The sequence below is a fragment of the Patella vulgata genome, chromosome 6, assembly GCF_932274485.2.
Source record: "Patella vulgata chromosome 6, xgPatVulg1.2, whole genome shotgun sequence".
Lineage (NCBI taxonomy): Eukaryota > Metazoa > Mollusca > Gastropoda > Patellidae > Patella > Patella vulgata.
This window is the reverse complement of record NC_065884.2, coordinates 57,624,473-57,636,110: the sequence shown is the minus strand read 5'-3', so window position 1 is coordinate 57,636,110 and position 11,638 is coordinate 57,624,473. Positions and strand designations below refer to the sequence as shown.

The following is an 11,638-nucleotide window of genomic DNA, read 5'->3' as shown; positions in this document are numbered from 1 at the left end:
TTACTGATCTAAATAATGCAAATAACTTTCATACATATCGGAGGATAACTTTTGTCGATTGAGTGTTCACAAGGTTCAACAAAGAAAAACAAGGGCCATGACTATAGAAGTAATTAATTGAAATTGTTAAAATTCAATAGCCTTCTTTGATTTAGTGATCTAAATAATACATAAAAATTTCATACAGATCGGATGATAACATTTGTCCATAGAGCGCTCACAAGGTTTAACAAATTGAAACAAGGGACATAATTCTAGAAGTTATTAACGGAAATTGATGAAATTTAACAGGCCTTATCATTTTATTAATTCAAATAATACAGATCGGATGATAACTTAAGTTGTTAGAGTGTTCACAAGGTTCAACAAAGTAAAACAAGGGCCATAACTCTAGAAGTTATAAACGGAAATTGCAAAGATGGAAATTGTTGAAATTTGTATTTATTTTTAATAACATTATTGTCTGTGATACTTGTTTTTATTTATGTATATAAATATATTTATGTGATATTGGTTTAATTTGTCTCGTCAAAATCACCATGTGTTTGGCACCATATAGCCTGGTTAGAGCTGACATGCCATTAAATTCCATTCATTTCATTTCATTTCCTTCATCTCACTAATGTAAACAACATATATAAATTTCAAACTGATCAGATAATAAATGTAGTCTGTAGAGTGTTCACAATAAATCAAAGTAAAATTCATTATAAAGTTGTTCGTATTCGGACAATGAATTTCAGTTGTTGATGAATGAGTCACATTAAATGACTTCAGATTAAGGTGGCCCATATTAGGGTTAATAAAAGATTTATGTGAAAAGTAGTGGCATGCGCTACAAGTCTCAACGCCCCATACATGTATATGGAACATCTCATTGAACGAGTAAAAGCAGATAAGGAGATTCTCAGAGATTTATAAAATGTTCCAAGGGTTCAGCGAGTGGGGAAAAAGGATTGGCAGTTGGCACCACTGTTCTAGTATAAAGTGATCATTATAAATAGATGATTGATTTGAGAGCACTCTTAAAATGTCACAACTTGTAAACCCTGCGGTGCAGATATTATGTTCAAGTTAAAACATAATGTCTGTTTACACACAAATTATTGTGTTATGAAATACTTCGATCAATACTGAACCTAACTAACACATTGATTGTTAATTATCAAAATGATGATCTAATAATGCTACAAGAATTAGTTACTCATAATATATGTACCTACAAGTAATAATGGGCATCATGCTAGAACCAGGACATGCTCAGTTTTTCATGAAAATCCTATACCACTCACAATCGATGAAATGTTTTCTGTAGGTCTATCCTACAGGGCCCTCACAAGCCTATGTGGTCCCTAAGGGCAAAAGTATCAGTGATGCCGCCCCCCCCCCCACACCACCTCTCCCACCTCTCCCACCTGCATACTGTCACTGCTTTGTTCAGTGCCTGCGCTCAGTTGACTTTTTATGATTAAAGAAACTTTTTATACTTTTAACACTTTATCTAAATAACTATGTATTAAATCAAATCATGTAAAAATTTTATGTTAATTTCCCCTTGAACTCTCCATTTGATCGAAAAAACCTGTATCTTGGAAAAATCCTAATTCTGCCCTTTCTATTTGCTTAAATATGAACTGGTTTACACAGGTTTAGGGAAATCAAAGGCCGGTGATTTGCTATCTCAGACTCCAAGGAGGCTAGTCCATAAAAATTTAAAGGGATCTTCCTTTGAATATTTCTGGTATTTGCCAGCCTCCCCTAAGAAGTGGCGCCCCAGGAATATGCCCCTCTCACCTCCACCTATGTGAGGGCCCTGATTTCAACAGTTTGTATTAAATGTTTCGTTTTACGTTTTTGTTGGGGAGGCAGTTAGTTAAATAGAGAGAGAGAGAGAGAGAGAGAGAGATGGGGTTTAACTTCCACTCGACTCAAACTAGGTCATTTCGGTACTAACATATGGTTAAATTTCATTTTTATAATTCACTTGCGCATAGGGGTCTTTAGCACAATTGGAGGTAACCGGAGGACCCGGAAAAAACCCACGAGGTTGGACAGGCGACCCTACTCCTTGTCACGTACAACTGGGGAATTGAAACCACACCAGTTGACCCAATGACAGACCTTATGATTCAGCCATCCAACCCCACTAGTTAAATATTTAACTCATACAATTCTATACTATTTGTATATTCTTCCATATAAACATTTTTTCCTTAAGGCAAAGAGTAAGATACTGGTATGTAATTATTGAAGAGTGTAAACCTCACTAGCTGGCAGCTGGATCTAATTTTTAATTAGTTTACAAATATATAAGAACCAAACAACATAATTCAATTGAAAACAATCGCTTCCCTTCTACCACGCCCCCGTTATCCAACAATTACATGTAAAATGTCTCATACAATATTCATTTTATTTTATCAACAGTTCTTAAAGATACCTTCCCACGTACTTTCCATTTACATGTACACCAAATATGCCATACTTTTATTGGAAATAATTACCATTTAAATACTTTCATGGGAATATATATTTAAATTATTTAAGAAAGATGAGAATGATTGATATTTCATGAGTAAATCTAAAAACTAGAAATAATTTTTTTTTTTATTTTGATATGCATGTTCGTCTCACTAATGTAAATGTAGTCCTTAGATTTTCTCTGGGTCCTCCGGTTTCCTCCCACTGCTAAAGACCCCTACGCGCTAGCGAATTATGGAAAAAAAATTGAACCATATGTTAGTCCTGAAATGACCTAGTTTGTGTCGAGTGGACGTTAAACCCCATTTCTCTCTCTCTCTCACAATCTTATTAATTCTTTGTCACCACAGTATTCAGGTATATAAACCAATTGTCAGTCTGTGTCTCACCGTATGCTATATGTTTAACTCACTCAGTTTTTCTTTTGGCTTGCAGAAATCTGCTGCCAAGAACTAGTTTATGTCTACAGGCATGCCAAATATTGGTGGTTACAGCGAATGTTGATTTTACTATTCGAATATCTCAAGTCATTATTCAAATGATATTCAAATATCTCAAGTCATTATTTAAATCCTATTCGAATAAAGCTTTGGTCCATTTTTGATGCATTTTCTGATGTGTAAAAAATCTGTCAAATCAAGATATTTTTATTATGTGTTTATTTCCTAACATTAGCTGATTTCATGGAATCAATATTAGTAAATATTTCATGGGAGACAAAAAACAGATCAACTTCCGTTTTAATTGACATGGAATAACGAATAGTAAACAATCAGTTTAAACAGCTTTAAAACTATTCAAATATGAATATTTATGTATTTGTGTGAGCATTATCAAATATCATATAGTATACATGTAACTTTTAGATGTTTACTGGAATTGGGGTGAATGTCTTGTCTAGACACAATATTTCCATTATTTTGAGACTAACATGGGTTCAATATCTTGTCTACACAATACTTCCATTATTTTAAGACTAACATATAGGTTAATGTCTTGTCTACACAATACTTCCATTATTTTAAGACTAACATATAGGTTTAATATCTTGTCTACACAATACTTCCATTATTTTAAGACTAACATATAGGTTTGATGTCTTGTCTACACAATACTTCCATTATGTTAAGACTAACATATAGGTTTAATGTCTTGTGTAGACAATACTTTCATAATTTCAAGACTAACATATGGTTTTAATGTCTTGTCTACACAATACTTCCATTATTTTGAGACTAACATATAGAAGTTTTATTTTTCGGGTTATGTATGCAATGGGAGGTGGAAGAATTTTGCCTGAACAGTGCTTGACTAGACACAATACTTCCATTATTTTGAGACTAACATATAGGTTTAATGTCTTGTGTACACAATACTTCCATTAAGACTAACATATGGAAGTTTTATTTCTCAGGTTATGTATACAATGGGAGTTGGACGAATTTTTGAACAGTGCTTGACTACCCCTCCAGCTCCTGTGATACCTACACCTTTAGACAGATGTTTATACTCAAAAGATGACAGATCATCTAGCCACCTAATCTCCAAGCCCTTATATCAGTCAAGTATGAAAGAATATGATAATATCAAGAGTAAGAAGATGATATTCTATGGTTATATTGATCATATATTGATCTGGGTTTATCATAATCTCGATGTCGATCAGTAAAATTATTTTCTACTTGATGAATTTATAAACAGTTTGTCTTTCATCTGGTTCCATCATCTTCTATAATAATCAATAAAATATCTTTTATCTCGGATAAAAACTCTTGTCAATATTACATTCCATAATTTATATATAGTTTTCAATATGGAAAGAATTTTCATATTATTGATTAAAGCTTTGGAAAGATTTCGTGGTTCATTAAAAAAATATTAAGCACAAGAATACCAAAAACAAGAATTGTTTGCAACTTGACAACTGGAAAATTGTTTAAATTGTATTATTGAAAAGGCTTTGACTTGGCTTCTCTAGGAGTTTTATTGTGTGTGAAATAGCTTTATTTAACGTCCGCTTCCATCAAAGTGATATCACCGACAATGGATTTCATGTTCTTATCTTTACTTATATATAGGTCATTTGAAAATTTTTGTTCCATTTGTCGACCCTGGCATTCGACTACCGAGTCCAGTGCAGCTTTCTAGATACAAAATGTCAAAAGATAAAACAAATATGCAAATGATCAAATAAGGTGAGTGAATAGTAATAATATGGATGGCATATTTCAAAGGAATTTCATTGTAATAATTAAATATCCCATATTACTAGACATCTTACTGATTTCCTCATTGTGATTTAATATGTCTTAAATTCACCACCATAGAATTGACACTTTCCGTTTCAAGGTATAGTTTTTAACGGCTATCAACTAGTTCACAAGGAACAAATGCAGAATCAATGTGATTTCACCTTGGCAGAGTAATCACACCTCCCCAAAATCAAATGCACTATCAAGGTGATCACCCCTTCCTAAAATTAAATGCAGAATCAAGGTAATCACCTCTTCCCAAAATCAAATCCAGAATCAATGTGATTTCGCCTCCACAAAATCCAAGGCAGAGTCAAGGTGATCACCCCTCCCAAGCTTCTGTCTGGGTAGTTAGTATACACAAGTCAATTTTGACTTTCATAGTGCACCCGCTATATATTTTGGAGTGTGAACAGACCTTTTTCAAAATTTCGATATCGTTATCCCTAGTATTATATTGTCAAGAATAAAGGACAAGTCAAATAGAAAATGGAAATCTTTTACTTTGAGTCTGCCATCTTCCAATCCAAAGTTGGCAAGCCGTTAAAGAAAAGACTAGACAGGGTAATTTAATTAGCATTCAGTAACATTGACAAGTTATATATATACAACAACTTTGATCAATATTGTACACAACTAAGAGAAATAAGCATGAATACAATGGGCATAAAAAAATCTATAAAGTTAAATAAATGTACCTACAGATGGTTAAAAATACGTATAAAATTGACGTAGTTGCCGTCAATATAAACGTTGCCACAATGACTTGATCTTCAAGAACTGTCACGAAAAGCTCTGCCAGGAATGCCAACATTCTTGAATGCCGTCATGAATACAAGTACGAACTGTGGGTATGTAAAATACCAGCCTGTAACACAGTCAGCTGACGCTATTTCCGTCAATATCTCACACAGAAAAATCCAACACGCAGGTTTACACACACACACACAGTACACAGTTCTGGTAGAATGGCACAGAATACAAACTCCAGGTAAAAACCCTTGAGAGGCTAACACCTATTGTTCCGACAGTGTGTAATCCGATCGAACTTGATCTCTTTGATTCTACTGGCAAGCAGACAGCTTAGAGTCAGTTTAAAGTGTTGAGTGTATCAAGAATAGTGTGTGTTGAGTTGAGGTAATCTACAGTACGATGTAGGATAATATTAAATATATGTATGTATGTAAGTAATTATGTAAACAGCAGTTACAGTATTAATATGTACTATGTTATATATACAGTATATTACATATACACTATATTAACAATATAGGTTAAAGATAGGTTATTATAATATTCAAGGAAACATGTGTGATATATTAAGGATTTCTGATAATTTGAATGTAAAAATTGGTGGGGACTGCTCGGAAAAATGTGTGATGCATTAAAGATACATTGTCCTGAAAGTATTTATCGGGTGGTTATTTCGAATAAAAGTATGGTAAATTTGGTATATATGGAAAGCATAGACACCCAATCTTACTTGGAAAATACTGGATTACCAGAAAAACACCCATGGGGCAAACACTGGGCAAAAATGTCAGGGTATCACTAACTGGCAACCTGACTCTTGTCTGCCAGCTTATTGTGTACTAGTTTGACTGAGCGTTTGTTATTTTTTGATCAAATCAAATGGTTAGACGGTTTTGGGAACATTGAGGGGTGTTAATGTACAAAAGACTCTGCAACTAAACGGCCAAAAAAGATGTTGACAGAAAATAATTAAGAATTTACTTAGGCCTCAATATGTATGATAAATTGACAGTAAGTAATGACAAATACATTTTGAAAAATGAACCCTCCCTCAATGAACTGAGGTGGCAGACATGGTGTCTAACAACAGTTTATTTATAGCCTGAGGTATCTCCCCGCGAAAACAAAGTTTGGAGAGGGATTTGAAACAAATTTTTGATAGATTAATTAGTTTGATTATGTTTTTAGTCTGAATATATCATCAAATCACACAGTTTGTACCTAGCAAACAAAATAATAAAACACCTCCTTCAATATTATACTACAGGTGGCTCAGTGGGAAAGGTGTTGACTCACAAACCAGGAGATCCTGGTTTTGGTCCTCCAGATTTTAGAGTGTGGTTTTCCCTTGTCATTGGTGCAGAGTAGAGGGCCTGGAACTGAACAGCATCTAGTAATTCAGATGGGACAGAAAATAGAGGACCCATGAGCACATATGAGAACACTTGACTGTATGAATTTGATATAAAAGATGCAGAAACACAGCTGTCTGAACAAAATTTCCCTTGTTCCTCACTGCATGGATGCCCATTTTCATTATACATGTACCAATTGTTGTAGAAATTAGGCTAGCATGTAATATGGGGGTCTTCGATTGTCAATTACATGACAGTTGAAAGAATGGCATATGGCCCATAAATGTGCACAATTAATATCTATCAGAAAACTTTTATTCCAGGAAAAATACACTAAACAGTTTCACAACAAACATGCCCCTCATCCATACATTTGTTACATTTTTATGTTGCAGCTTCATGAAAATATCAGGAGATTTTATCAGTCATACACATAAAATGTTATTATATTGACATTAAAAAAAACAAAACAATTTGCATTATAATATATACATATTTAAACTAATTACTGATAGTGTAACATTTCAATGTTTCCCACCTCCACCATCATTTGTGTCCTATAAACATAAAAAAATACTTTGCATTACCAGAAACATGTTTAAACTAGTTACCAATAATCTAAAAATTTAATATGTCTCCCACCTTCACCATCATGTTACCATGGTAACAGTTGTGTCCTATGCCAAGTGATCTATTAGATAAGGCACCATTAGGTGCAACAGCTAAACAGATTATAAACATTCATGAGATATACCTTGCTGCTGTTTTATTCCTACTCGCATGTATTTCTTTCATCTTCCTAATGCAAACACGTAAGTTATACCTATGATAAATATTCTATGGGTTGGGATTCATAGCAATTTCAGAAATAAACATTGTCCTGTGTTGCATAATTTTCATGCTGTGTTTTATTCCTGCAGAATATTTTTTTTCCTTTTTTTTAGTTTTATCAAAATCTGACTTTTGAATACTGTTACCATACTCATGTATCCTAACCAATAGGTTGCCATGCAACAAAACTAAGCTAAATAATAGGTTGCCAGGCAACAAAACTAAGCTAAATAATCCAAGCAAACCATTGTGGTTTTCATGTATCTTTAGGTAAATAAAAAGAAAAATCTATATACTGTCAGAAATGATGCATTCACAAGGTTCTATTACATATATTTAAGGCATTCACAAGTTTTATACAAATTCAGGAGACATAACTCTAGATTAAATAACATTATTCAAATTCAATTGGCTGCCTTGCTCCAGTAATCTGATACACATAAATTATAAGAAAATCCAGTTCTCACTTTTGTCAAAAGAACATTCACAAGATTCTATAAATTGAACAAGGGTAATAACTCTATATTTAATAGAATTAACAATGCATATAAATTTTAAGCAGATTCAATGATAACTATTCATCATAAAGCTGATTATAAAACAAAATGATTTACCACCAGTAAATATTCAGTTGATGTGACATTAAAACACCAATCCTTAGTTTACTTTCCTTAATAATGTATAGAACGGATTACACAGTACACTTGAATTGTACATTAATGATAAATGTCAGATAGAACATTAGCCAGCCTTAATTCAATTCTCTTTTAATTTCAGATGATAATCAACCTGTCGTAGATTGTTATAGCTTTAATGCTAGACATGTGTTCAGACTACCACAATGCCTACAGCCTAGATTTAGTCGATCTACAAGATATCATTAAATTACAAAATCCTCTTGCCTCTAATCTCGTCTTCAGGCTGTAGCTACCGTGTACGTTTGATGATTGTATCTCGATTGTACGAACATGACCATTAAATTGCAAAATCATTTTCTTGCCGCTAATCTGGTCTTGAGGCTATAGCTATGGTTATATGGATGTAGATTAGATCATAACAGAAACTACATTAATTTATATCTGTACATGTTTTTAGGAGATTTTTCTATCAGTAACTATATTGTCTCCTTGGGATTAATTACTATCAATTTGTAGGAAATCTAAATCTCGAGAGCTTGTGGCTGTTCCAACAAATCTGTCCATACTCTCCCTGAGGAATCAGACGTCCTCAACCCATATGCCAAATTTAGGATATTATCACCATTTATATAAATAATTCAATGAAAATAAATGGTGTTTAAAGCACTGTCAAACGCTAAAAGCTTCCATTGTTTGATTTGAAACAAATATTGAAACATACGGTTTGTACAAATACTTAAATAATCGAAGTGGAATAGTTATTGACAGCTGTTCGTTTGATATTTGTTTTTGTTATTTGATGTCATCTAATGAAAAATTAAAATTTAAAAGTTTGAATATAATCAATATTGCATGTTCCATATCAAATATTTAATCATTGATTCAGTGAAATCTACCAATCCAATATTTCAAAATACCTGAACTGAACTGTTATGATCAGGTAGATATATATCTGTCTGCCTCTAAAATTTTCATTTTACAGATAGAGCAATCCTATTCCTGCCTCCTACTTCTGCCTAATTTTTTGAAACAACAAAAATTTGATATGTAGGTTATTGTACCACAGCACAGTAGATCAAGTTAATATAATCATATTGAGGTTACTGTACTATAACACATTAGATCAACCTAATTCAATACTTTATTTGGACTTAATGCTAGGTTCCCCACTATCAGTATCACGATTCGTGCTGCGATTGGAATACTTTATTTTGACTTAATGCTAGGTTCCCCACTATCAGTATCACGATTCGTGCTGCGATTGGAATACTTTATTTTGACTTAATGCTAGGTTCCCCACTATCAGTATCACGATTCGTGCTGCGATTGAAATACTTTATTTTGACTTAATGCTAGGTTCCCCACTATCAGTATCATGATTCGTGCTGCGATTGGAATACTTTATTTTGACTTAATGCTAGGTTCCCCACTATCAGTATCATGATTCGTGCTGCGATTGGAATACTTTATTTTGACTTAATGCTAGGTTCTCACTATCATGATTCGTGTTGCGATATCTTGATTTGTGCTGCAATTTGAATCATGGTTTTAGTCGCGGAGTAATCGTGGTGATCCAATCAGGTCTTAGCATAGCATATAATGAGGGACCGATAGGAACAACTCTATCATAACACATCACGCAACAGTGGGACCTTAGCATAAATGTACATTATGCAAGAGACAAATGCAGTTCTTTCTTTAGGCCTTAAATGTTATATAAATTATTAATTAGACATTTATTGACATGAAAAAACCCTAATCAACTCATGATGCCATCAGATTTTTCTGATAATAAGTAGATTAGAACAGTTCAGTCATTTAATGATTTAATTTAAAAATAGAGAAGCTAGACTAAGCTTCGAACAACCAGTATGGTGGTTACAATTTATGCACAAATCTTGTCAAATCTTCAAAGGCTAATATCTTTGAATGGAATTTTCAATATATTCATTTTGCATTGTCTATATTTGAACTATTATTGTAAGAATGGCCAGCTCTGTATCTACATCTTACATAATGTATCTTGAAATCAAAGAGATTTCGCTTCTTTACAACAAATGGAGTTTAGCTTTACTCCATCATATTTCCTCACATATTTTCAAAGACCAATTATAGTAATTTTGATCAGTTTTTAACATTTTCACACTGGAGTTCACGTAAAAATACCCTTGAAAGTTAGAATTAGATGAACAGAAGGTGAGTAAAATTATCTTCCCTGGCATTTCACACAGGAATATAGTGATTTTTATCAGTTTGTAACATTTTCACACTGTAGCGCACGTAACAAAACCCTTGCAATGCACAGGTGAATATAGACAAAAATAACAGTGTGTTAGTGTCAAAATGATCAGAGTAAAGTTAAACTCCATTCCTTTCTTATAATCCATGTGATAAATCTTATAGCTATTGCTTCAGTGTAATATGGAATGTGAGCTGTTTCGTACTTAAGTTCAATCATACCTCACATGGTTAATTTCCAGAGAACAAGAGAACTTTTACATGCACTTAAGCTTAACCCTACTCCTTTTGCACCCTGGCTTGGGACCGGCAGAATGGGTTCAATAATCAACACCAGATTAAATATTTAACAGTCGTTTTTTAAACTGCTTTAACAATCGCCGATCAATCATATTTAATAATCACACCTCAACAGAACGGGTTCAATAATCAACACCAGATTAAAAACAACAAAAAGGCATGTAAAAGTGTTTGTTTTTTTTTTAATCGTTTATTATTTCAGTTTATTTCAACAACATATATGTTTATTTCAGTTTATTTGAACTTATTTCAACATATAGAAAAAAAGTACAAATCAATTTAAGGTATAAATCACGTGTGCGTTCTAATTCTGGTTCGGCAGCCATTTTTATAAATTTTGTGTAGCAATTTGATTTTATCACATCAGTTAATTATGTTTCACCTTTATTTAAATTTATTTCAACAACATATAGGAAAAGGTATGAATCAATTTGAGATACAAATCACGTGTGTGTTCTATTTCTGGCTCGGCAGCCATTTTTATAAATTTCACGTAGTAGTAGGATTTTATCAAATCGATTATGTTTCACCTTTATTTCAATTTCTTTCAACTAATTTTAATTTATTTCAACAACATATAGGAAAAGGTATGAAGTGAGGTACAATAAACTAAGAACGAAACAGCCAGGTTATGAAACAGCTTGCACCCATAATATGAACTAAATGTTACATACTGTCAAACTCTGCACATTATTTTGAGACTAGCTTTTAGCAAATTTTTCTTTTTACGAGAACCCACCTCATAAAAATAACGAAAAAGTTGAGTTCATGGCGTAGACACATTGTAGGC

General features: G+C 33.0%; 1 protein-coding gene across 5 annotated transcripts in view; it reads right to left on the bottom strand.

Moving 5' to 3' along the window:
- The window catches only part of LOC126825037 (NAD(+) hydrolase SARM1), a 71,138-nt gene that overhangs the window by 19,787 nt on the left and 39,713 nt on the right, over nt 1-11,638 (bottom strand). The window contains exon 1 of one of the 5 annotated variants that reach the window (XM_050554457.2): nt 5,436-5,824. The exons of 3 other annotated variants lie outside the window; for them this stretch is intronic. In XM_050554457.2, the coding sequence (XP_050410414.1) occupies nt 5,436-5,547 (112 nt within the window). In that variant the 5' untranslated portion in view covers nt 5,548-5,824. Of the gene's footprint in view, nt 1-5,435; nt 5,825-11,638 lie in introns of those variants that run through there. One more of the 5 variants, XM_050554454.2, reaches the window with a different exon arrangement.